Here is a 27,431-nt window from a genome sequence, read left to right on the forward strand (position 1 = left end):
TACTTCAAATGCAAAATAATACCTCAATTCCAATTTCAAATCCACCACCAAGGCCAGCAATTCCTATTGCAGAAGGAGCAGACCAAGCTGTCAAGAAAAAAGTACAGAAATTTTACTACATATTACAAGAAATACTTATATGGTTATTGCAGTTCAAAAATGCTAGCAAGTTCTCCACTTGAAACTATATTCATACATACTAGAATGCAATCACACAACCACAAGGGTTTATTCTACTGGTAGGAATGGAAGAAATAGAAATCCTCATTTAAACAAGTCTCTATGTTACAAATTTATCATACAGTTGTCCATTACTGGACATAATTCATTTTTAAAATTAATTTTATACTATGCTTTTACATTTCATATTTTGATACAAAGATACTGGAAGCATTTACATCTGGCCAAAAACAGGTATAGAACTCTGAAAAAAAGCTTTCCAACCAGATGATGTCAGCTACTAGCTTGTTTTATGTTACAAAAAGAAATAATGAAGAAAGAAATATATATATTTCTTATATATATATATTTATATATATAATATATATTAAATATATTTCTTATACATATATATATATATATAAATATTTCTTTCTTCATTATTATAATATATATATTATTATAATATATATATATATAAGTTAGAAAAAGTTCTTCCATTTGTACTTAATGGGAGAATTAAAATAATGACTTACAGCCATTAGGAAGACGAGCTAATACGATTCCACTTCCACCTCGAGCAGTCACCAAAAATCCAGCTTTGATAACAGACAGAACTGCAAGGCCTTTGGCTTTAGCTATTACATGGGCTGAAAAAGGAAAATAATTTATTAAAAATCTTGTAAATGAAGTTCAAAGAATGGGAAAAAGGAAACTTTACTTTTAACAGTTCTGATCATAGAACAGTCAAATAGTAAAAGCAAGAACTCAAAAAAAACTGCAAGAAAACTGAACAATGACGACACCTCCACTCCTCAGTCAACCATTAAGCTAGCACTGTGCAGATCTCTGCACTGCCACAACTGCTTCAGCTATCCTGGTTAGCTCACGCTGAATTAGCTCGCTTACTGCCATGAACACTGTCTGGGAACACACTTGTCAAGATAACAAGGCAGTGAATAGTTGACAACCAGTGTCTCTACAGATTTTTGGAGGAATGAGGTCTGAATTTAAATCAGTGATACACAGCAGCCTAATCAGCTTATATCATTAGACAGTGTTTGTGTCAAATACAATGTCATCATCCTGCAAGCCTTATTACAGGCCTCCTGGAACATAGTAGTTATAAATTCAAAGCCACAACTAGCAACACCTGGTGAAGGAAGACACTAGAAGAAACAGAATAACCATGGCAGAAATAAAGAGGACAGCAACAAATAATGGTGCTTAAACTGTATCAAAGGAGAAATGTACCCTGTTCTTTCCTGCAACTTCTTTTCATCTAGGTAATTCTGATAAACACAGATGTTCAAAAACTACTGCTACTGTTCAAGGTTCTCCTTATGAACAGACATTCACAGGGTGATCACCTGACACTCCACCCCAGAAAGAAGCCTTCCTCTGTGGATACCCTATGGCTATAAACATGCAAAACGTTTTTCTCAATAAGCAATATCTGTCTAGAACACAGCAAACTGAACCCCTTTACTTTCCAAATCTTTTTTTACAGAAGTTTTAATGGCCCAGTTCTTCATTCCTTCCCAAGTTAAGGTCAGTGAAAACAGAGGGCATTGGTAAAAAGAGATTGATTTCAACACAGGTGAGAATTAGAGGTTTTATTTGAATTAAAACGTGTTTCTTTACTCACGAGGTATGATTTTATCAGGTCCATTTCTGGAAGTTATTTCTGTAAATTCTCGTAATATTTTAGCTGCTTTTTTAGCTTCTGACTTCAAGTTGGAAGGTATAGGATTATTCACTGTAAAACATGAAAGAAGCATATCTATGATCAGTTCAGTATAACAAAATAAATCAGTGTAACTCTATGGGAAAAGTGACTACTAAGCAGAATCAATTAATATTATGCAACATTTTGAATATCATTTTATGTATGAATAGTAACATTTCACCTGTAGAACTGCAAAGAGAGGCCTTAAAGCAGATTAATATATATATATATATATATATTAATATATATATTATTATATATATATATAGCAGATTAATATATGAGTCAGTCTTGATTGTTACATTTACTAAAAACCCTCAAAACTCTCACTTAAACCTTGTTTTCTTGTCTGGAAATAACACCCACCAATTGCAAGTTTATCAGCAACAAATTGTCCCAGTAGTAAGCACATAAATTGTCAGATCAAAGGTCCACATAGCATCATGCTCTGTCTCTGAAAAGAGCTAGTCACAGTATTCCAGTAAGAGTCCCACTGTTTCTCAGTTTGAAAAAGCACGGAAAAGACTTCATGCATAGAGAAGTAACTTGCAGTCAAAAGTGGCCTAGTTTTTATAATTAGTGTTCCCTGAACATTCATTTACCTCCTCATTCTGGGCAATGTTCCCACCCAAAGCCATGAAAGTGAAGACTAAATATATTTTGAGAGGAAGTCAATGAAGCTCGAGGAGCAAGTCAGCTCAGACTAAGTGAAGCACCTAGGGCAAGCTAGCAGAGTTTCTCTCCTGACTCTTCTGACCAGAACTGGAGTTACACATCTACTTTTCAGTGAAGTATATCCTCTACTATGTTCTGCAGTCAAGAAAGGACACTTCCAGAGCAAGAGAGATTTTGACAGCTGAGACTCCGAAATACCCTATGAAAGCTTGTAGCAATGCTTGGCTTTGGTAAAAACACAACACTGGAGAGTTTGAAGTGACAGAAGTCATCACAAGGTTGTGCAAAAATATTGATCTCTGAGCAAATAAAGAAAGATGCATGGAATGCAGGAGTACATTGGGCTGTGATAACCAATAGAAGACATGAACTCCACCTCCCGATCCCTTCTGTTTGTGTTCATAAAGTTCAGATGATGGCCAAGTCTCCAAGTGTGGAGATTGGAGAAGGTAAAACACTAAGAGCTCATGACTTTCAGAAAAGCTGTTGGCACATGCAGTTTTCCCAGGCTGTTACTGCCCTAAAATTGAAAGCTGGCTTGCAGGAGTTCAGAAGGCATCTCTTCCTTGGTTCACCTGGCAGGAAACTGGCTGCATGGACCCCAGCAAGAGAGGACAGTGCAGCCCAAGCAAAACATTAAAGGCTAATTGCTTTTGGTAGATGAACAAACTAGATTAGAACAAATGTCTCCATTACTTCTGTTGCTTGTACTTAACATCATATTTTCACGGTCAGAGGGAAAACATTACCAGTATGTTGTAAGAAAGAAACAATATTTTTGATTTTGTATGTAGAAAGCATACAAAATGTTGATCATGACAAACATCTTGCAACACCAGTCTTCCCAAGAAGGCATGAGTAACACTTTCAGCTTGCTATAACTTACACTTCATAAGTAATGTTGCAACACAGTGCATGCCATTGCATAATCAGGTGAATGATTATGTATGTAGGCTTTCACTTACTGTGTTTTGCGAGTCGAGAGGTCTTGATTTTGGGAAGGGTCACTTATGCAATCTTCCCCAGATACAAACTTCATGGTACGATTCAGTAAGATTAAAAGAAAAATGAATTAAATGGAAGACATGCTTTATTTTAACTCTGGTAAAAGGGACAGTTGCATGTCTGGCCATGCTGAACTCCTAACAAAGTCATCAAGACTTTATGAAAATAACAGCTGTGCACACTGATAATTGGAGGTAAAAAACATTACGGAGCAAAACCAAGCATTAGCTTCTAGATTACGGAGAAATAAAATATACCTCTGTGCTTCTTTACTCTTCTTTATCTTTACATGCATTTCCTCCTCTCTCCACCTTGCTTCTCTTTGGCCAACCTCAGATTTTGGAGGAACATCTCCAATCTGATGCTTCTTAGTTTCAAACAGGGAAAAAAAAGGCTCTTACTTCACGCACATCAGTAGAGAAACCTCTCTTCGATCCCCTCCCCACATCTGTCTACTGACAAGAAAGAAGTTTTCAGATCTACAAAACTGCAAACAAGAGGTAAGTTTAAAAAAAAACAAAAACAAAAAACAACACCTTTTCCACACACATTTTCTGATTCAGAACTGCTTCAGAAAGACCTTATGGATACCAGAAAAAGAATGTGTGTGTTTACATGCACACAAGCATTACTGCTTAATTGAAGACAATTTAAAGCTGACCTTCATGAGCCAGCAAAAGCAATACTGCTACCACCTCACTGTCTCTTCAACTCCGAATAAAGAATCAGTTTCAAAATCTTATTGTGGTCACATCTATGGGGCAGGAGGGGGGATATCAAAGCAACTATTTCCAATCTTTACACTGAACGTTTCACAAGATCCCTAGGCTGTCTCCGTGATTTTCTGACCTGGCTTATTTTTATCCTCGTGTTTTATCTAGGATCACACTGGAGTAGTGCAGATAAACATTTTACTTCCAGATGCAAGATTTGGACTGAAAAATATTGTCTGAGGAAACTGAAAATTGTGGATTTCTGCTCCTATTTCTCTAAAGGGGTATTTTTTGTGTGAAATATTGTAGGGTTCCTCTATTGCCAGGGAATAAAGATGGAAAGAGATTCCTCAGCCAGCCATACACAGGCTTAATTCCCATCCTCAAAAATCACCAGAACCACCACGGTTTCCTTACTTCCATAACATTATGCAGATACTAAGGAACTGGCAGGATGCCTACAGGGGGTCTCAAGGAAACGACAAAAAAAGTTTGCATTTTAAACAACAAAACACAACCAACCAAACCACAAACTCACACCCTGACCTTAATTATGGGTAATATCATGCTTGATGAAGCCTGGCTGGACTCCCATTTTTATAAGATTGCTTGCACCAGGCTGCAATGCCATAGTCAAAGAAATCTGATCTTTTATCACTGAAGGAAGAGGGAGAACAGGCTCTCCTTCTCAGGCAATGCCACACTCGAGATTGCGTTGACAGAATTCAAGATTAAATAAGGAAACTGACAATAATAACCTACAAACAGAGCGTTTCATGGCTAGATATATAGCGTGGATGAGGCTTCACTCTTACTGTCAAATTATAAATGTATCAGTTTCATGAAAATTTGTCCAAAGCCAAAGAACATTAAGCATTTGCCATTAAAAAAGTGGAAAAAGAGTCACACAAGTATGTAAAGAACAATCCAAAGCTAGTTATTTACTAGTTTATAAGAAGTACGTGGAAGTTTTTGCACTATAAAATATTTGTGCTTGCCCCAAAATACAATGAAATGACTAGAATCTATATGGAAGGTTAAGGAAAAAAATCAAGTTTTTTTTCTCCTATTTTAATTGCTGTCAATATTTAATTTAATAAACAGTCAAAGCCATAACAGGGATTTCTTTTGACGTGAAAAACAGTTAAAGTTTCTGTTCACATAGCAAGCTGTCCTCCTCAAGGTTACGTTATGATTTGAACAGTAAAAGTCTTCTCTTAAAACCTACGTAAACATCACCGTAATTTGTTGAACTACGGAAGTCATAGAAATATCTGCTCTTTAATACAAATACTGTATGAAATATTTAGGAGCAAGCAGAAGCTCCATGTTCGGTTTATCCCTCCAGTAACGTAAGGAATAATCCTGTACCACTGTCTTCACTATTAGCTTTTAAGTATGCATATGTAATTGTCTGTTTGGTATTCAACCGGTGCTCAGGAAAGAGGTAACGAGAAGCAATGAGGCAATAATGTCTATCAGGAGGATACACTGAGTGACGGATTTGGGATGCCGTGACCAGCAAATACTCAACTGGGAGCAAGCTTCATTTACACCGCTGCTTGTTGTTGAAGGGAGAAGATATTGAGCATATGTGAGTCAGCAACACAAAGCCCCATGGGGGAATATCACACCAAAATTGATTAACTGCTTAATTTGTAAGCTGATGAGGCAAGTGCGTCAGCCTCTAATTTACATTCTGACTAACAGTAATAATGTGTTGGCTGAACATTTGGTGAAATTATCTGAGCAAGGTGTAATAAAGAATAAATAAAGCTTTTTTACTTAAAAGCTAGAACTAATTCTGATATAATCAAAATTCTGCTGAATACGAACAGATGAAATAAAGCTGGGTGGCATTGTAAGAACCTGAACATCAAGAAGTAGTTTCAAAGGAGACTGATGATAAGTATAGACAAAACCTAGCATGCAGATTTCATACCAAAGTCGTCCATGTATGTATGAGCTTTGAAGTATTATGGCAGAAGTAATTTTTAGTTTTTGGTTACTAGAACAATTAAAAATAATGGCACAAGTCTCATGCAGTAATTTCGTCTTTACTTTCACTTCATTGGACAGTTCAGAAACAGCACAAGAATAAATTAAAATACAGCTGATTTGCAAAATGCCCATGGTTAGAGCAATAGCATCAGCCCCAAAAAGCAAGTATGAACAAAGAATGATTAAGAGTATTCATAAACATGACAACAAGTCAAGAATGGTTTAAGGCAGACATTGTAGGGGAAGGAGAAACCTGAAAAGCAAGACAGAGCAGTGTTGGAGAAGAGCCTAAACCAGACATTTCAACTCAGCATTACAATTAGGGAGATGAATGTCATTTTGGTTTCACTAACATGTAACATTGTGGTACTGTGGTAGCCAACTCCAGCCTTGGGATTCATCTGGTAACAAAGCAACGTGCAAGACATGCACTGCAAGCATTTTGTCTAACCCAAGAAGAAGTGAGGTGGATTTAGAGCAGTGGCCAAGAAGCACGTATTAATGGGCAGACTACTAAATGGATCTCTGTCAGTCTCCCTCCACTTACTGCTTTCAGTACTGAAAGCCAATTGCACACAGCAAAGAAGCCCAGATCAAGAGTCAAGAAAAGATCTGCAGAGTCCAAGGAGGTGGTGGTAGAAGCTGAAAAACAACCTGGATCAAAAGGATGAAATAAAATAAAGCAACAGCTACCACCTTTAGTTGGGACCCACCAGGCTCCAGCAGTCAGAGCCTGAGCTCCATACTCCTGGTTTTGGAGCCAACAGCAAGAGGCAGAGGTTGTTTCCTTGTGAGAATCCAAGGCACATAAAAGAGGAACGCTTCAGAACTTGCATCATCCTGCCAGGAGGCACTACCGGTGTGGCAGAAGGAATCTGAGAAAGTGACTGAGGGAATGAGAAAGTAGCAGCCACTGACAGCAAGGTTCATGTTAATTGTGTACATTGCATAATTCTGTCAGAGGCATTTAGAGAACAGTAAGGGAGACAGAAGACGACAGAAGACATCGTGTAAGGTGATGGAAACAAAGCTGAAAGGTAGAAAACAGGCCCCCTGCAAAGCAAAGCCTCTTTACTAATCCTTTAGTAAAGAATACTTTACTAAAGTACCAGTACATTGACAGGAACTACACAGGCTTGCAGAGCCGCCCTAAGACTGGAAAGCCAATGTGTGCCTTTGCAACCATAACGGGTTTTGTACTACGTGTTTAATACTTTCCTTTCCCCCTTGATACAAAAGAAGACATTAGCCAATGACCTTTCCGAAAGCAAGGCAAGATGTATTGGAAACGCAAAATCTCCACTTTATTAACATTAAAAAAGCACGCACACAAAAATCACACCCATGGTTTCACTGTGTGTGTATTTTATTACTTTTCTCCAAGAGGAAAGGACTTCACTAATCCAAACACAAAACGTACCACTTCGTATGTTATCAGTCATCAATTCAACTTCAAACTATTTCCTTGAGAAGAGTCAAGAAATGTGAAAACAAGCAAAAAGAAAAAACAACAGTCAAACCCAAACACCTATAATACACAGCCACCCACATTATCAAAAGCTTTTGACGAGTTTGGTTACCAGCAGTTTTGGTACCAAAGTCAGTTTGGAGCATCCCTAATCCCCTCTCATCTCATAGGAGGATGAACCAGATCTGTGATGTGAGACAGATTATATATGGTTATTATCATAGTGACATAGCTGGACAAGAGGCTTTAAAGAAAAACGTGTTTACTTCGTATACGCAAGATGCTTCAATGAGGCGATGCCTCCTTATTTCTAAGGAATTGTGATACACGAATAGTCACTGAGTGATACATGAAACACATGAGGCACAGGTGAATCAGGTGATTTGTTTTGAAACACACTTAAGACATCTCTTCAACCCCGTGGGAGGTACAGCAGAAGAACGCCCGTAGCTAGAAATCTTCAGAAATCCCCATAACATTTAGTAATGGCAAGAATGCAAAAATCCTAAGTTCAGAGTTTTACAACTGAGCTGTAGGCTTGGCACTAGGCTTGGATAAATGAAAAGGGTATGGGGAAGAAATCAAAATACACAGAACCATCTGGTTTGGAAGAGACCTTCAAGATCACCAAGTCCAACCTCTGACCTAACACTAACAAGTCCTCCACTAAACCATATCACTAAGCTCTACACCTAAACGTCTTTTAAAGACTTCCAGGGATGGTGACTCCACCACTTCCTGGGCAGCCCATTCCAATGCCTCACAACCCTCTCAGTAAAGAAGTTCTTCCTAATATCCAACCTAAACCAATAAATTAACTGTATTATTCTCTCACAAGGAATACAGCTCTCGCTACATTTGAATAAGCTGTTACCAGTAAATACAATCAATACAAAAGCTTTGTGAGCTGCCAGGTAATATTCAGTGTGGTACTAAAAGTGAATAAGCAGAACAAAGATGACAGGTTACATCAGACTTAAGTTTTTACTTCTGAGATGCACAATGGTCACAAAAAAAATAAAAAAGTACCATTATAAAAAGAAAAAAAAAGAAAGATTTAAATATTTCAAATGTTTGATTAAGGCAAGCAGATAAAAATATAAGAGGGAAAATGAAGGCAAAAAAAAAAATCACAAGTCAGTATGACAAATGTGTCTTCACTACTAGGTCTATTACAACAAGGATGATTTCTCACCTCAGGAGAATAGAACTACTAGAGGAGTGTGTGTTTTATAATGTGGTTTTAACAGGCTAAATGCTTAGACATGAAATATGAGACAATGCCAACTAAACCGATAAGTCATTGAAATATGAAGAAAATGCACGGCACCTACTTAGTATAGAGTTTATGCAGATTCTCTTCTATAACTCACCTGGATCCACAGTAGTATATCTCAGTATTATCATTCAGGATTGATGTTAGGCTAATAAATAATCTGCCAATACCTATTCCAACTAAAGTTGGTACACAAGACACCCTTCTTAGAGTGACCGAACACATAATATTTGCTCAAACTTAGCACCAACAAAGAAATATCAATTCTAGCCACTAAAGCTAGACACTGTATGAGCATTGCAACACCAAGTCAAGCCTTTAATGTGAGAATTTCCACAAGGATCAGGTGTTGAGAAAGATCAGGAGAAGAACTGTGTTCCACCTAAAGCGTTAAAATAACATTGAATTTAGTCGTCAGTAATACATAAGTAAAATAATTCTACCACCATCAAATGAGGGTGAAGCAGACCAGGACATGATAAGCAGCAGCTTTCAGATGACAAAGAAATGATTGGCATTCAATTTGTACAAAGACAGTCAGAAAACAGCACTGGGATGCTCTTCAACAAGCACCAAAGACAGCTACCTTGAAGGCTGCCTGAGGCTGAAAAGAGGACTCTTCCAAGAATTTGTAATACAAGAATTGCAGGCTTTTGTGCAAAACACGCCACCATGCCTAACCACCAAGCCACCCAAGCCTTAGGAAACTGTCTAGCTGAAGCCCTGTTGGCAAGTCTTCACATACACTGATTGTAATATGTTTGATGTGTAAACAGTCAGTACCAAAGGGGTTGGGGTGCTGCCCACCAAGCAAAACAAGTAGCATGACCAAAGCTAAACCAGAGCTAGGAATTCAGTTCTGCCTATCTCTCATGTTAAATACAAGACTTGGTATGCCATGTTAAATTTTGATTGGGATTTTTCCCCCTACCCCCATACCTGAATCCCAGCTTTGGTTGGCTAACTCTATTTTAATCACAAAGAATAAGCTTCCAGGCAATCCCAGGAGATAAGCAAGTATGCAACAAAGCTTTAACTAAAACAAAGCTGTGCTTTTGAGAACAAAACCCTAAAACCCATCCTGTTCTTCTCACCGGGGACAGAAGCACAGAGAGAACAAAAATGTGGCCGACTACAACTCCCATGTGCCCAATAATCCCACATGCTACAGTAGTAACCTATGAGAAAAATATGTATTTGGGCACCTTAACAAAATACAGACTCCTGCTACTTCTTGTGGAAGGCGCTTCTATCAGTAAAACTATGGGCATCATTCTGTCCCTCATTTCCTCTTCCCATACATATCCCTAGGCACGCAGATCAATAACAAGTTATTAATTCCCACAACGAATATGAATAGTTTCTACAATAATCACACAAGAAGCAAGGAATAAAGAATGGCTTTAAAAAGCAAACAAAACAACATGACAAGTGCTTGACATGTATTACTAAAGCATTCAAAGAGCCCTGGCTTAGCTAAGCTCCTGCACTGTCTTGCTTACAGTAGTGTTTCTATCCAGCTGAGTGACAGAGTTTATGCTTCATAGTGCCCTGGCATGACAGGCTCTTTGAAAACAATGTACAGGATGTGTTAAAAAGCTAAGTATAGACAGCTTATGTCAGAGATAGTAACTCCTAGCGGTGAGGAACACTGATACAAGCCAAAGAACAACAGGGAACTTCGTTCCAGCTCACTTCAAAGGTCTGAAGTTAGCATTGACTGGACCACGCGGAGACCGTGACTGTCCTGCTGCTGAGGGCTGGGAATGCAGAGCCATGCTTCAGAGCTAGGCACACCTACGTGTTACACACTCGGTGTGTGTTCATACAGTGGGTTTTACATGAAATCCAGAATTGTTTTTGGAATAGCTCAGTCGGAAAGGACCCACAGAGATCATCTAGTCTCAAGTGCTTGCTTCTATATACTGTCCCACACTTCCCCAGTCCACAAACACACAGAAAGGTAGACGGGAGGTATCTCTTTTCCAATTTTGACACCTCCAGACACCTCACTCAATGGAAAGCGTGAATAAAGGCTTCAGACAACTGAAATGGAAGAATTATGTGGCTGGCTCTCCTCACCCTGCTCCCCTCAAAGAGGACGCACCTGAGGCCATACCACAGCCCCTGTGGCCTCAGGGCCCCTTAGAGGAATAACAGAATCATTAAGGTTGGAAAAGACCTCCAAGATCATCAGGTCCAACCATCCCCCTACCACCAATGTCACCCACTAAGCCGTGTCCCTAAGCACCAGGTCCAACCTTTCCTTGAACATCCCCAGCGATGTTCTCCACCACTTCCCTGGGCAACCCGTCCCAATGCCTGACTGCTTTTTCTGAGCAGAAATGTCTCCTCATTTCCAACCTGAACATCCCCTGGTGCAACTTGCAGCCATTCCCTCTAGTCCTATCACTGGTTACCTGTGAGAAGAGGCCAACGCCCAGCTCCCCACACCTTCCTTTCAGGTAGCTATAGAGAGCACCAAGGTCTTCCCTGAGCTTCCTCTCCTCCAGACTAAACAACCCCAGTTCCCTCAGCAGCTCCTCACAGGACTGGAGGCATTTCAGCCGTGCCTTTGTGCTCCACCACCAGCCCAGCAGGAACAACACCGCACCAGGCGCTTCCCGAACCCCTCTACCGAGGAGGCTACAGGGAGAATCCACCTCCTCCGGGGCTGTCAGACCAACCCCAGTGTCGGCAGCCCCCTGACACCGGGACCCCCCGGGATACTCACTCCTGCCCGCCCGGGACGCCTCAGCCTCAGCCTCAGCCCCGCCGCTCTCCTCAGCGCCGCAGCCGGGGCGGCCCCGCGGAGCCGCTCACCTGCCCCAGGTGAGGCGGGCGGGGCCGGGGCGGCCGCCCACCGCCCGCCTGCCGCCGCCAGCGGGCGGGCCGTGCCCTCCCGCCTCCCCCAGCGCGTGTTTTTTTGTTTTCACGGTTTGACTTTTTTATTATTTTTTTTTTTTTCCCTCTGTTTTCTCTCAAATCAGGCAAAAAACGAGGCCGGCTGTAGTCGTAAAGCGAGGCGGCGCGACAGATAGCGAGGCCCCCCCTCCCCCGCCTCCTTCCTCCTCCCCAGCGGAGAAGATGGCGTCGGGGGAGGCGAAGTCCGTGCTGTTCGTGTGCCTGGGTGAGCGGGGCGGGCGGCTGGGGTCGGCGATCTGGGATCGGGTGCAGGGATCAGGAACAGGGATCAGGGACAGGGATCGGGGGTAAGGGCGGCTGGAGTAGGCGATAGGGTCGGCGCGAAGCCGGGGAGACACGGTGGGGCCTGAGGTACGAGGAGCGTGGTGGGGGGCGGACATGGGACTGTGCGGTTCTGGCCATCGTGGGAAGGAGTGAAAATAATAAAGTCTTCTTTTGTTGTTGTTGTTGTTTTGAAGAGCTGCCTAAATGGAAAGGTAGGCAGCAGGTTAAAAGAAAATTAAAGCGTGTGGCGTGTGTTTAGTTCTGAATCTCATTTCGTGAGAAGTCATGGAAACGACTGTGGAGGGATCAGAAAGGGTTTGCAGGCTTTCCAGAAGCTCAGGACAGTTGGTTCCCAACCAGCACAGCAATCTTCTGCTTCCTCACAAGCACAAAATGCCAACCCCACCGCAGGGGTTACGTGGCCATGCACCTTCCTGGGTACATACTTCCCCAAAACGTCCGCTCTCTCTCAGAGATAACAGGCTGGAGGGCTCACAGCTCTGATCTAGTAGGGCTTTTGATATTGTCTGCCACCTAGCTTTTATAGTCTTACTTATATGCTCGAATGTCATCCCTGTGAATCCTTGGCATTTTGCCAGTTTCGTTACAAAACTATTAGCTAATATTATTTATTTAATTATTTAGTTATTTTTGCTAAGTGCTTTTTTGCTGTTGTAACAGGAGAAATCGGGATTAGTCAAACAGCAAAACAAGTTTAGTTTAGTAAAATATGTTTTGATATTTACCTTACTGTAAAAGCAAGCTGTAGTCGTAACTTCGGGAAAAACATCCTTTAGATAAGGAATTATCAGTTGGTGTATGTTTGGGAGCCAGTGGCCTACATAAATATCTCTGTATAAATATCTCTGTATAAAAACATCATGTTAACATGCATGCAGTATGTTCTAAGGGCAGTGGTAGTCTTTATAAAACAATTCCTATGTATAGACAGGTCTATAAGGCCATGATGGTGATTTGCACTGTAACACGTTGAGACAATCCAGTTGGGACTCTGAGCAGCCATCATTGACAGAAGATAATTTAGGTGTAGAGTGATCTATGATCCTACATTTGAGGAAAGAATGAACAAATTAAAAAGGGCTGATGTTTACAAGATGAAATTTTGAAAAATAAATGTTGCAAATATCTTTGAAATTTCCTCTTTTCTGTTACAGGGTTATAAAAAATACAATCTAATGGTATGTGGCATGTAACATACAAGCTAATAGACACAAAAGGCTCTTATTTTTTGTGGTCAAATAGGTATTTCAGTTAAGGCAACTTCTGTCTTCTTCTTCCAAAAAGTTTGCTTAATATTTTTAATTAGTCTTGAAAAGCAATGATTATGTCTTAATGGTTGTTCCCCCCCAACTTTCGATTAGAATAACCTATGTTTATTGCTGAAAAGACTGTTGAGTAGATGTCTTGAACTGACTTTACCTGTAATATTCCTTGCTAATTAATGAAGTGTATTAGTTCAGATGTTCTCCCACATTCAGCAAGAGCAAATCCCCAAAAGTACAAGCCTTCATGAAAAATTATATTTTCTTTCTACATTATTTTGAAAGAAACCTGTTATTAAAATATCCATTTACTCTATTCTTTGTTTGTAATGAGGTAAACAGATATTACACAACAAAATATAATCTAGTTAATGTGCATAATTACATTAATGATAAGAGTTCCTCATCACTAAGAAATAGATGGAGGATCCAGCAGCATATTTAATTACAGAATATGAAAAGGCACCTGGAAATATATATTTTTTTTCATTTAAAGCGAAGAATTAACATTGGAGGTGGACCAGAAAGCAATTTTCTCTTTTTACACTTACGTAGCTCATCTAATTAATGATTGAGCTCTAGAAATGAACTTAATATGATGCCATGTTATATAAGTTATCCTCTTTGTGACTTGTCCACTATAACATAACAAGCTGTATGGGTATCTTAGACCAGAAGTTGGTGTCCATGCATGGAGGAGTAGTTGCTAGACAAATGGTTCAGCAAAGTGATATGGGGAGTGTCCAAAAGTTGACAAAAAAAAAAGAAGTTGGTGTTTGTTGTATGAATGAGCATTCATTGAGTATGAATGCTGCCATCCAAAATTGCATAACATCTTTTCTAAAATGACAATGAATTTATTGGGTATGAGGAAACGACACTTCTCACAAAAAGGTTTGAGTTTCCTGATTCAGTTGTCACAACCCAATATATACTTTTAAATATGGCCAATGAGAAAGCAGTAGCTTTGGTAAGACATCAAAGAGGTCCTAAACAGCTGCTTTCATGAGGGTTCTCGGTGAGCTGACAAAAAGAACTAATACAATTTTTGGATAAAGAAGAGAATGGTAGAGAGGAAAATGGTAAGGAAAATACCTTACTTCTGTGGTAAGATAGCTGTTTGAATGCAGTGTCTTGTTTAATCTGTTTCAGAATGATACAGGAGAACTAGAGAGTTGAAGGCATGGTCATAAAAGCCATCTTAGAATAGGAAAATAAGATTATGGTGTATGCCTAAAAATAGGAGTCAGATTGTTGCGGGTGGGTGCTTATGCATCGAGAACTTATTTTTACTGAGGAGCTTTTAGCTTGCTGTGAAAAGAAAGCATAACAATCCAGTAGTGTCTGCAGACAGGCTTGACTGCAGAGAAGATACGGTGACATGACTGGGAACCATGATGAAGTTCAGGCAGGGATTTGAGTACGTGATGGCACGGAGTAGGGAAGTTTTGAACACTTGCTGCTGAGGGAGGCCTGATGGTAAGTTATTGGACAATGCAAATTACATTAGGAAGTAGTATGATAATGACTTAGATGAACTGACTACACATGGAATTGAAAGTGGGTTTTTAAATGTGGGAGGATGAAAGCTAGTAAAACTTCTTCCTTTGTTATTCCATCTGCTGTTTGTAACAGAAGAGAAGAGCATCTGTTCACATTTGGGGAAGACAAAGAATGTGAAAGAGTTAGAGAGCAGAATAAGGAACAATGACGATACAAAACAGATTGAGAGAGTGGATGATAAGATTGGCAGTTTTGTAGAGACGACCAACAGGCCTGAGCTTGAAATGCAGTCAAGTTGTCTTTCCTGATGGGAGAAGTGATGTTTCTATTTCTGTACAGGAATAGACCAAAGATTAAATCATGGACTGGAAGAACTCAAAAACTGAGCTGGCTGGGTAATAGGCAGTAGAAGTCTTGTCCTTGGGAAATGAGTGAGAAAGCATGGCTTTGTAAAAGCAGGCAACAGTTTCGGTACTGATTCTGTAATTGAAGTTTGTCTTTCACCCTTGAATCATTATATTTGATGTTTATAGGATTTATTTCAATGGGAAGGCTCTTTCTGGGTACCTTGGATCCTATATGAAGAGATGGAAATCTAAAAAATGAAGGGAGGAGATAGAGATTCAGAGAACTTCAATACCATTACCTTATACATAAAGAAAGCATGATTAGATCAGTTAGAAGGAGACTGATCAGTGAAGGAAAAAGGAATACCAGAGGAGGAGAAGATTGATAAAATCAATGCTAAGGAAGCAGTAGATAACATATAAGGAAAATATGTTTTAAGTCCAAGGAGGAAGGTAGTCCTCCTTTGAATCTTTGTGAAATTTTTCCTTTTGTTCCACAATTATGACAGTCAAACCTTAGCTTAGGAAATACGGAGCATGTGCAAAGAACCTCAGTGAAGACTGAAGAGACAACAGTGGGTTGCAAAACTGAATATAAATGGATAGAAGTTATCCTGTGGGAAAGGGGCGATGACTATAAGAAATAAGAGTTGCAGTTTGCATGTGTCACAGTAACGTTAAAGACGGGATGAGCTGTAATGTCACAAGGAGTATCACAGATAAAAATAATTTGTTAGGATGAAAATAATACTGCAGAATATAAGGAGAAGAGAGCTGTTAAGTCAGTTCTGGGATTCTGTCCATAGTCCCTGTGAATACACTTGAATGGTGACAATGATTCTGCAGCAGTGTTAATTAATACCTCTGGTAATACCTGGAATGTGTTGTCATGGAAGACATAAATTTTTAAATTACAAATTAAGTTACAAATATTTAATAAATTATGTGACTTCAGTTCCTAGGCATTGCTAGAAGTATGGTAGTTATATATGTAATCAATGTTTGTGTTGCCATTCGTGGTGATACCTGATGTGGTATGATCAAAGATATTCAGACATTACATTTATTTTAAGTTGTGAGCACATTATAGAAGAGTGAAAATGATTTGGAACAAGTCAGAAGGTGATTCAAGTCAGATAAAGGAGAAGGTTAAACAGAAAAATCTGTGAAGATTTTATTTCCAAAGTATCATTCTGAAATTCTGGAATTACTGAAATATTAAGCATAGTAATTAAATTTACTGATCATGCACAGTTACGTGGTAAAATTCATACAAAGGAAAAATAACATACAGGAAGAACTGAATGTCCCCAACAGCTGGTGTAATGGAAGCAGAATGTAATAGTTTGGAAGCAACGGAGCAAAAGAGGGAATGGGCAGATTAGAAGTGGGTAGTATGACCCCAAATTTGATACTCGTGAAGGAAGCAGATGTGATCACAGAAGTTGTCTTAGGTTGTTTTCAAAAGGACTAAGTAAATATTTGGGGACTTTTTATTTATTTATTTATTTATTTAGTGGACCAAATTGATTAAAAAAGAAAAAGAAAAAAAGAATCCTGGAATATCATTGGTTTTATTTGCCAGTGTTTGGGAATTCAAAATTATTGAATTTATTTGTTTAAATTTGGCTTAACAGGAGCAATTAGATAAGGGTAAATTAATTTCAAAAGGAGGCCAGGAGCTCAGTTTGTTTAGATTAGCACAACTGTGCTTGACAAGAGCTCTGTATCTGTTGAAGGGAAGGAAAGTTTTTAAGCTACAGAGTGATGTTAACCAAGACCAAATGAGCATTGACTTCCAAGTATAAATATTAAGTGGGGATTGGAAAGGTTCTGGCTACTGCAGGAAATGAGTTTCTGGAGCAGCCTTTTAAGATAGATGATGCTTTTAAAAGAGAGCCTAATGTGTTTATAAGAGATGTGGTGCCGTATATGCCTGCAGTATCAGAGGATTGGACTTGCTGACTACAACGGTTCTTTTCTGTCTTAAGCTGGATGTTGCCATGTTCCATTCCTCTTAAAATTATAATTTAATGCTTAATTCATTCAATTAAATTAAGTGGTTTTTATTTCTATAACCTACCACATTCTTTATCATTTTTATAATAAATATTAATCTCTGTTCTCACTTTATAAATGCAAACAAATTTTAACTGTTTTATTTTTCTTTCAAGACCAGTTTAGTTTCCTTGCTTGGAATAAGCTAGTTCAAGTAAAGGAAATAGTATGTTTTCCCCTGGAAAAAGATTTGCCATCAAAATTAATTTAATTCATTCTATCATTTTGGTGCACTCTAAAGCTTTGTAGTTTTACTTCCCACCTACTTTTTTTAATAGTTGGCATGACTGACAACAAGTTATTTAATTATGACCTGGAGGTCAAAGCAGCTTCTTCCTCTTTAGTAGTGAAATATCCACCTTGGTATTTTGCTGAGTGCTTGATCTGTAAGTCTTTTGGTGTCAGCAGTTTAGTTCCATTTGTGGGCATTTTTTAAAAATTTTTTTTTTTTTTTTTTACTGTTTGAAATTTGGAAGGAATTTAATCAGTAGCAGAACTGATCTTTGTATTATTATTTTTTTTAAGGTATAGAATTGAGTGCTACCACTTGTTATTTCATACTTCATTGATCAGAATTCAGCTATGAATGAACTATGGACTATCATATTCTTTGATGGAAAGTGGAAGTTTGTATGATTTATTGTGGATGTGGATAATGTATCAACTATAAATATGCATCTAGTTTCTCATATGAAAGGATGAAAGGATAGGAAGTTCAAGTAAAGTTGAATAGGTTTATTTATTTATTTATTGAGATGTTTTTCTTTTTTCAAAGACTGTTTTTGCATGCAGGTTTGGGAAGTGGTTAACCCAGCTACATACAGCTTCAAAATAGAGCAGAAATACTTTGGACCTATTATTTCGTTTTTTAAGTATTTTTATTAGTAGTATAATTATTTTATTATTGGGCACTACTTCATTGTTGAAATAGTTTCTGAAAATAAGGTCAGATCAACTGGCTGGTGTAACTGGTTGCCACCGGAAGGCAAGACTGAGTTTCTATTTCTGAAATTAGTACAGGCACCTTAGGCTGACTGACAGTACTTCAGCTTTGCCATGTTACCTTTCATTACTAATCCTCTGTATTTTGGACGAAAAAGAAAGAAAAAAAAATCTTTTCCTGAAGTTTGTTGAGAACTTGTTTCATTGACTTCTCTTTTGGGGGTGAGGAGTTGGGGGTGGAATTAATATTTGGAAGCTGCTCTTGTTGAGGATTCAGTTTGACCTGAAGTGACTTCTCATCAGTGGTCAGGAGGATTTCTACTATGTGTTCAGCCGTTTCAGTAGTTTGGTTCCATCCTGGTGGTGGTTGTATTTTGGAATTGTCCAAAAGGTTTCTGTTAACAGGTGGGTAGTAATGTAAATATTTGAGGCAAATATTTATAGATTCTCCAGTAATGCATTAGTTGAAATTTGCCAGTGTGGAAGAACTTTGCTGTCATTTAAATTTTGTAATTTTGCCTGCCTTTTGTCTTCTGTGATCACAGAACCTCTGTGAAGGAGGAGAAAAGAGAAATGTGCTTACACAATACTCCTCCTATTTATTTTAAAAAGTTTTATGTTTTCATATAATAATACCTGTTTCAAGAGACTAATGGATATTATGTTTCCACTCTTGCAGAATCTGAGTTACAATAACATCAGCAATCCACATTCTACCCAAGTAAATAAAAATCTTTCATCTGATCTGTGCTGACAAATCCACACAGTTATTGATTTTTTTTTGTTTTTAATCATCTTAAATTTTACTTTAATCTCCTGTTTCTATAGGAAACATTTGTCGATCTCCAATAGCTGAAGCAGTTTTTAGAAAACTTGTAACTGATGAAAAAGTTGAAAATAAGGTAAGCTGTTTATTCCTGTTCTTGCCTTTGAAATAACAGTCTTGTAGCCAGTTAGTACAAATATAAGCAGTGTGAAAGGAAACATAAAAATGTAAATTTGTTTTTCTGTAGTGGAGGATAGACAGTGCAGCAACATCTGCCTATGAAATAGGAAACCCTCCTGACTATCGAGGACAGACTTGCATGAAGAAGCATGGCATTACCATGAATCATATTGCCAGGCAGGTACTGTACTTTAATTTTCTTTAAATGTGTATATGTATTTGTTTTGTTCTTACAGTGGATGACAGACAGTGCTGCCGTTTCAGACTGGAACGTGGGGCGCTCCCCAGATGCAAGGGCTTTAAGCTGTCTAAGAAATCATGGCATTGAGACAGCACATAAAGCACGGCAGGTAGAAGAGAGTATATTTTCTTTCTTGTTCATACCCATGCTTTCTTTAGTGCTAACCATTACATCACAGAAGTCATTTGACCAGTGTGTGGTTAAGCATCAGATAATAAATACTATGTGCAGTTTCTTAAAGGACTCCCAAGTGGCCTAACCCTCGCAGTTGAGGTTAGTGAATTTCTTGTTAAGTTTCATTGGAACTATAACTAAGAAGTATTGGAGCAGCTTTTCTGTTAAAGAAAAATCCTACATTTGGGTGTTTAGTATGATCGGCATTTTTATGAAACATTTTTGAATAATATTAAAAAGTGAACTTAGTGCACTTAGAAGCATCTGTGATGCTTCTTTCAGCGAGAAGTTGCATTGTAGCAGGTCCAAAAAGAAGCAGAATGCCTGTTTACCCATCATAAAAAGATTCTGTTCTTTCGTGAATATCTTTATACTAAGGCACTCAAACCCAGGATAGATAGTACAGTTGGTGGTGACTTCAGAGGAAAACATACCCTTGAAACATTCTTAAATCAGAGATGATTTTTTTCCTTAGTGAAATCCTCTGTTTTACCAAAGCTCATCCCAGTTTTCATTAACAAAAAGTTTAGTTCCGTGTGGCACTCCAGAGAGATGGAAAATAAACGCGCCTGCATCTATTTAAATCATTCAGACACTCAAATAAATGCACATAACTTACTTGAGTTAACTGTTCTCTGGATACAAGATATTCCTTTAGGATTTCACCTTTACTTAGCTCGACTTTATGTGACTACTTCATCTACTGACAAAACGATCAAGTAGTCTTGTTATTGTCTTTCTTTTCTGATCCCTTCTGAATTTTACCAGACCTTCCTGAGGTCATATTTACTTTCTTCACTTTCAAGGAGTGCATGGTTAGTTCTTCAACTTTTTAAAATAAATTCCCTCATTAGTCAATTGCTCTCTGCTGACCTTTGCTGATGCTAATCTCTGTTATGTAATAATGCAAACAGGACTGAGCATAATACCATTCCAGATTTTTAATGTTTTGCTATTAGAATAATTAGTAGGAAAGGCCTGATGTTGTGATCTTTTCCTGGTTCTGGAGTTGTTATTTATTAGTGCTTACAAACAGCGTTGTTTATCATTATGCAAGCGAAATGGTACTCAAACTAATCACTCAGTGTTTCAGTCACAGTAGTGCAACGTGTTTGTATTCTTAAAAGATGAGACTTGGAAACTTGAGAACTGTCCTTGGGTATTACTAGACCAGTTTGTGGGCACTTAAGGCACAGCAAAGCATCCAAAAACATCTGATCCTCTTGCCTTGAAAGAACTCTGAGGAGAGGGAATGAAAACACCTTAATGAAGTTATTTGTTTATATGTCTGGCAAATGAAAAGACTTCTGAAGTAGAAGAGAAACGTTAAATATGCAAGGAAGGAAAATTAAAAAGAATGAGACAATAAATAGAAAGAGTAACAGGATGAAAATTTGTGTAAAAACATCCCAGCACAACCAGCTTCTTTTATTAAAAAGCAAAAATACAAAAATTGAGTCCCTGAACTGCAAGTAACTGTTCGTTTTGCACTGATGTTAACTATGTAAATCCAGTATTTTTTTCAAACTTCTGTCAAATAGTCTCTGCTGATACTCCAAAATGGGTAGAGCTGACGTGGTCTTGTAGTACCTCCAGAAAGAGAGGGACTCAACAGCGTAAAGTATGGCTTTGCAGAATGGTCAGGTTAGTACAAGCAGAAGTGTATTTGTTTTGCTTGTAGACACAAACTCAAGGATAGAATTTTGTGTATGATTATGCTGCTTCAGAACAGATTGAGAAAGATTTAACCTAGGAGCTGCAGAAATAGAAAGGAGGGATTTTTCTTCTCTTATCTCCAAATACTGTCGTAAGATGACTACCTCCTACAATTATCCTCTTCATTCTTGTGGGAAACTTACCCAGTGAAAAGCACTTTCCTTCATGTAATTTTGTGCATAATTATCATAATTATGGATTGTATCTCTTCTTTTAATCCAATAGCTACCAAAAGAATGATTTATATAAGATAGAGTGTTAAACTGGTTACATCCTACATAGGTGATGTTCATCATACTGATTGTTCGATCAAACTTTAAATAAAAAATGCAGTATAAATATATATATGTATATATAAAATGCTAACATTTTAGTTGATGGTACATTGCTGTCTGTTTATACACCCATTGAAATTCTCTAAGCTCGTAGTCTTCGTGCACAAAAGAGATATGAATTCATCAGTTTCGCTTCCATTCATGCTGAGGTCAAAATTGATTTCAGTATGACTCATATCGAGCATTTGCCTTAATTGTGAAACTGAGATTAGAGGAAGGTTGTATTAAACATTGTTTCATAGTTGGATAAATTTGAAGACTACTGCATCTCTCCTTTTTTTTTTTTTTTTTTTTAAGGCAGAGAAAAGAGATTACCCTTCTGAAAATAAAGGCAAATGCTTAACAGACAAATTGGAATGATCATGTGTTTCTCCACTGATGGTCTTTAATAATGGTTATATGTTTTGTTTTTTTTTTGGATACTACACACTTTTTCTGTGTAGTTGACTGCTTGAGCTTGCCGCTACTTCTCAAAAACGTACATTTATTTTTACTGCCTGTTCAGGTCCTTCCCCACAAATACCAATTTTCTGTAGTTTTGAGGAATATCTTCATCAGTATTTACTGAATTATGCTTTTTGTATCTCGTATCTATGGAAGAGCACAAGCTAACCAGTAGTAATACTGTTATTAGGACAGCATTTGGATCAGTGTTAGTGCTGATTCATAGGGTAGTAACTGTCATGTTCTCAAAGTATACAAAGATTGGGAAGTGTGGCAGGTGTGTTTTACCTTTGATCTTTTGCTTTTTGTAATTTTTGTCTGTGTCTGCACTACAAATAAATCTATGCCAACTTAGTTTTCACAGGGGCACTGTTTAGCTGTGTAGAGCAACCAGAAGAAGCTTGTAGAGATTCTGTTAGAGTTGCCAGGAAAACAGAGCTATTTCTACTGTAAAAATATTTTCTTAGGTCAAAGGCACAGCATGAATACAGCAAATATTTTTACTGTGGTAATAAACAAGTCTGCATTAGTTTTCACTATTAACCCTTTCTTTTCAAATGCTCCTCCCTTTTGCCCCTCATCCAGTTCTCTTGGTGTGAAATGTTTCATTTAAGGCCTAGTCTAGTGATAATTTCTGAAAGTCTTTTCTTATGCCCTATTATGCAGCAGCACTTAATTTGCTGTTTACACACAAATAAGCACTTTGCTATTTTTTCAAATATGTAAATATTTTTATAAATTAGTAGCTTATAGGATAATATGTCTGTTCTCTTGCTTCTTCATTTCTCTAGCCCATTCTTCCCAGACACCTGCCAGAAAAGCTTGTACTGAAGAAACTTTCAAAGTTTTTTCATTACAATACTACACCTAGGAATATGCGTGAAATGCTGTCTTTAATGTGAACTCATAGATTTTATTCCATTTATTCTTCCTGATTATCAAAGTATCAGTAAAATAGCTAACCCACTTTTGTGTGGGAAAACTTGTAGAAATGGATAAATAATCATGGCGGATTTAAAATACCTTCAACTATTGTACAAGTTGATGAAGGATGTGCAGTTTCACTCCTTATGTGTCTTTTTTAATAAATCAGAACTACGAAACTTGAAAATACTTTTTCCTCTTTTTTATAATCATAGTTTGTAGGCTAAAACATATGTTTTTAATTCTAGATTACCAAAGATGATTTCCAGAGCTTTGATTATATACTTTGCATGGATGAAAGCAATCTAAGGTAATGTATGAATAAATGGAACAAATTAATTTGGATTGCTTGTAGTGCTAGCTCACAAGTCACTTTGAAGATGTCATGTTTTACTATTTAGCTTGTCTTGTTTTGGGGGGTATTGTAATGATACTGCAATAGAGGGATTCTTCATTTCTTATATGTTTAATGAGCTAAAATTCAGTGTTTAATTAGTGTTATACATGCCAGTCAAGATTAAGGAAAAGGAAGTTTAGTATGCTTTGTGTTACACAAGTGTAGCTGATGCCTGTGTAGTTAAGAACAAGGACGCTGTCTTTTGATCCAAGTGATCTGGTTTTCTGATTACATAGGATCTAAAAGACACCAAAAACCTGCAAGGGATTAAATACGTGTGCCTCCCTTCCCCCCGCTCTTTTTATTTTAATGGAAATAGCGAGCTCAGTAATAATTTAAGTCGTTAGCTGGGGGAAATCTTGTTGTTTGCTGCTGTTTCCCATGGTTTTAATTAAGTGCATCTTTGAGATGAGTTGAGTTTAAGAAAGATTAGGTGAAGTAGATGCCTAGATAATTTAGATGTCATTAGCAAAATTTCTACTTAATTACATACGTATTTATGATTAGGATTAAGGAAGAGAGTTTTAATAATCGCAAGTCTAAGTGTTTTTAAAGACTATAAACTGTAAACCTAATAAAACAAAGAAAGAAAACCGTATTAGTAACACTTAAAGACTTTAAGAACCAGAACCTCTTTTCTGAAGGAAGTATCATTTGTTGAATTTTCCAGAATGTTTTGAGTGACCTCTGTTATGCCTTTTATTCACGGATGCCGTGCACTAAAACTTGGCTTGATTACAGTGCGTCAGGCGAAGAGGTGACTGCTTACTGTAGTTTCATTCACATTCTTAAATTGTTAATACCAAAGTAAGTTTTCATTTATGTATGAGCTGTAAAGCAGACAAAACATAACAACTATGACAGAATTAGGGGTTCTGCCACACTTCTAAGTTTCATCTTAAATGTGAATCTAATTCAGCCATTGTCCCAGGAATACATGTTTGTAGCTGGTTCCAGGTGCTGATGGAGTGAGTGCCTGTCATATCAGAAAAGGGAGATAAGGAACATCTCTTTTTCTGTAGTACCAGAGCCACTTGGCCCCCTCCTGTTCATTAGGTGGTATGCCAAAAGACTTGAAGCAAATGACTGTAATTGGGTGGATGTATAAGATGACAGTCTTCAAACATCCTTCTTGTCCTCTAAAAATAAAAATGTTGTCAACATGCAGAGGGCTGCCTTTCTTTTCTTTTCTTTTTTTTTTTTTTTTTATAAATCTATAAATTCAAGCAATAACTTCTTACCTGATAGAGTCCTGACTTTTATTTATAGAAAAGCAGTATTGTAGTCTCACTGCTGTTTTGTCTATCTAAAAGCTATGAAATTAATTTCTTCATTAATTAGAATTAATAAATCAGAAATTAAGTTCTTGAAACTGATTATGCTTATGACTAAGTATGTATATTTTTTTTCCTATGAACTATAAAAAGTACTGTCAGTTGTAGTGTACTTTGCATTCTATTGAAGGGAATGTTATACTTGATATATGCATCTCATCCATAGGACTGTATGAAATTTAGAAATACAGTCTGTGCTTTCGGAAGCCCTGCTCAGTACTTAACTATTAGAAAGAATATTCTGCAGAGAATTATTTCTTATTACCAATTGCAAACCACTTTAAACTTTTTCAACACTGAGTAAGTAAAATGATGATTTGGTATAGAGATATATAGATAAGTTAAAAGAACTTAACATGTTCCAGCTGTTTGTCAGAATCATGGTACTCAGCATCTTTTAATCTGAAGGTGATGAGAGGTGCATTTTAACTGCATTTGGGGTGATGGATGGCTGTTTGTAAGTATATGGGGAAAAGACTGGTTCAAAAAAAATATGCTCTGTCAATGGGAGGCAATGTAAAAGATGTGATGATTGCTAAAATGTTAAAATATGTCAAAGGGAAGACATCTAATGAATTTATTGTTCTCTGCTAACTAACTGTAGAAGGACTTCACAGGAGTTAGAGGCAGCATCAAAAGACCTTGCAACATACCAATTAAGAAAATTTTTAACCCATGAAGGAAGCTTCCTCAATTTTGAAAAAAAATATGTAGATAATCTTCATTATTGTTATTCAATGTGAGCTAAAGGTGGACATTGAAAATACTAAATGAATTATTTGAGGAAGAAGGTGATAAACTTACTGCTAAAAGCTTCTGTTAAGCCTTGAGTTAAGTGCCTGTTTTCTTATACTCTGAACTAAATTTACATATGCCCTTGATTCTCAATTAAAAAAAAAAAAGAAAAAGAAAAAAAGAAGGAAAAAAAAGGAGCAGCATAGAAAGTCGACAGAATTAACTGAGTTCAGAAGGATATTATTTTCCTGTGTTCTCTAGAAACATTAATATCTAATACCAACAAATTCTGAAGAGAAATTGATAACATTTACTTTTTTTTTTTTTTTTCTCCAGAGATCTGAAAAGGAAAAGCAACCAGGTTAAAGACTGCAAGGCCAAAATTGAACTACTTGGGACATATGATCCACAGAAACAACTTATTATTGAAGATCCATACTATGTAAGAATTTCTCTGGTTAGCTTGATTAAAAATCCTGTATGTATAGTACATAACCTTGCTAGATCCCGCAGTTTTCTTATAATGTTTAATCTGATAATATGCAAAGCCAAATGTTTTTTGTTTTTTAAAGAGTTAACAAACCAATATAAACTACTGAAATATGAAAGGAAACCATCTTTATTATTACAGAAATTATTTAAGTTCATAATGCACCTGTATTTTGAATATTAAGTGAAGCTCTCCATGGTCAGTGTCCTTGCAAAGATAACATAATTAGGAAAAACAGAGACAAAGATATGGGGTAGTCAAAGATGTTGAATAATATTAGCCAAGAGCAATCAATTAGATTAGTATCCTTCAGTTTAGGACAGAGAAGTGGAAAAAGATGTAGTGGGGTTCTGTAAAACTGGTATTAATGGAAGAAGGTACCAGTAAGGAATTGCTATTCATTACACAAGAAGTAGAGAACGTCAAATGGGTTTGTAGGAGACATGTTCAAAACAAAAAGAGGTATTTGTTTCCACATGGTGCTTTGTTTAACTGTGAAACTCAACATGACAGGATACTGTGAATGTAAAGAAGAAAAAAAAAATCTTATAAGGGCTTCAAAATTGAATGGGGAAAAAAAAAACATGAAGGAAAGATCATCCAGGGCTCCTGAGTACAAAGAGCGTTCAGCTATGGAAATTCCTGAGACACTGGTAGCTCAAATTAGGGAGGAAACATGCTACAACTATTACCATGTATTTGTACTGTTCTTGTTCCTTAATTCAAGTTATTTGCCATTACTGACAACAGAAAACCAGCTTGCAAAATGTTTTTGTTTGAGATGGTATTAGTATACTTACATTCTTTTTCCTCTTTTTTTTTTTTTCTAGGGGAATGAAAAGGACTTTGAAACTGTTTACGAGCAGTGTGTTAGATGCTGTAAAGCATTTTTGGAGAAGCCTCATTAATGCTTCATCATTTTGTTTCTAGAATAAAATAATTAGCTTCTCCTGAAATATGTAAGGTTTACTTGATTGATGTATTTAAATTGTAAAATTATGCCTCTTCTGTAGGTTGAAAACTTTTTCAGTTTAATTTTTATTGTAGTTTTTCTGTCATCTAATTAGAAAAACATAGAGAAGTTTTAAAGTTGGATTAGATGATCAACCATTTTCTCACACATTAATGTAACAAAGTACTTGTTCAGAATAAATTTATCTGTTAACCCTTCCAGTGCTTTCTCAGAAGCACTGTAAAAAGTAATGTCTTGCTTCTTTATGTGTTATACAAACCAAAATTAGGTCTTCTTATTGTGCCATTAGTTAATTTAAACGAACTGGAAACTGTGAAATGATAGTTGATGTGTGTTAACTTAGGCATGTTATCCTAGTATCCCTAGACAACTTT

The 27,431-nt window shown here is 37.3% G+C and overlaps 2 protein-coding genes across 4 annotated transcripts in view; one reads left to right on the forward strand and one right to left on the reverse strand.

Moving 5' to 3' along the window:
• SH3YL1 (SH3 and SYLF domain containing 1) overlaps positions 1 to 11,895 on the reverse strand; it is a 43,780-nt gene extending 31,885 nt beyond the window's left edge. Inside the window, exons 1-4 of one of the 2 annotated variants that reach the window (XM_082755886.1) lie at positions 11,761 to 11,895; positions 1,808 to 1,918; positions 696 to 809; positions 23 to 87 (exon numbers count right to left, since the gene is read on the reverse strand). In XM_082755886.1, the coding sequence (XP_082612012.1) occupies positions 23 to 87; positions 696 to 809; positions 1,808 to 1,918; position 11,761 (291 nt within the window). In that variant the 5' untranslated portion in view covers positions 11,762 to 11,895. The remainder of the gene's footprint in view (positions 1 to 22; positions 88 to 695; positions 810 to 1,807; positions 1,919 to 11,760) is intronic. The other variant, XM_082755885.1, reaches the window with a different exon arrangement.
• Positions 11,896 to 11,994: 99 nt separating this feature from the next.
• On the forward strand, positions 11,995 to 27,287 carry ACP1 (acid phosphatase 1). 2 transcript variants are annotated; one of them, XM_082755889.1, is made up of 6 exons: positions 11,995 to 12,156; positions 19,177 to 19,250; positions 19,362 to 19,475; positions 23,377 to 23,438; positions 25,931 to 26,036; positions 26,915 to 27,287. In XM_082755889.1, exons 1-6 carry the CDS (start codon positions 12,114 to 12,116, stop codon positions 26,990 to 26,992), a joined length of 477 nt encoding a protein of 158 aa, XP_082612015.1. In that variant the 5' UTR covers positions 11,995 to 12,113; the 3' UTR covers positions 26,993 to 27,287. The 2 variants fall into 2 exon arrangements, with proteins under 2 accessions (XP_082612015.1, XP_082612016.1); XM_082755890.1 differs by lacking the exon at positions 19,362 to 19,475 and adding an exon at positions 19,531 to 19,644.
• The last annotated feature ends 144 nt before the right edge of the window (positions 27,288 to 27,431 follow it).

This window comes from Aythya marila (genome assembly GCF_965140915.1).
Source record: "Aythya marila genome assembly, chromosome: 3".
Lineage (NCBI taxonomy): Eukaryota > Metazoa > Chordata > Aves > Anseriformes > Anatidae > Aythya > Aythya marila.

Excerpts from the sequence above, each read along its gene's own strand:
- ACP1 (XM_082755889.1), top strand. The coding sequence starts at position 12,114 with ATGGCGTCGGGGGAGGCGAAGTCCGTGCTGTTCGTGTGCCTGG. Across the intron at positions 12,157-19,176 it reads CGTGCTGTTCGTGTGCCTGG|GAAACATTTGTCGATCTCCA; the intron begins GTGAGCGGGGCG and ends CTGTTTCTATAG. Across the intron at positions 26,037-26,914 it reads TTATTGAAGATCCATACTAT|GGGAATGAAAAGGACTTTGA; the intron begins GTAAGAATTTCT and ends TTTTTTTTCTAG.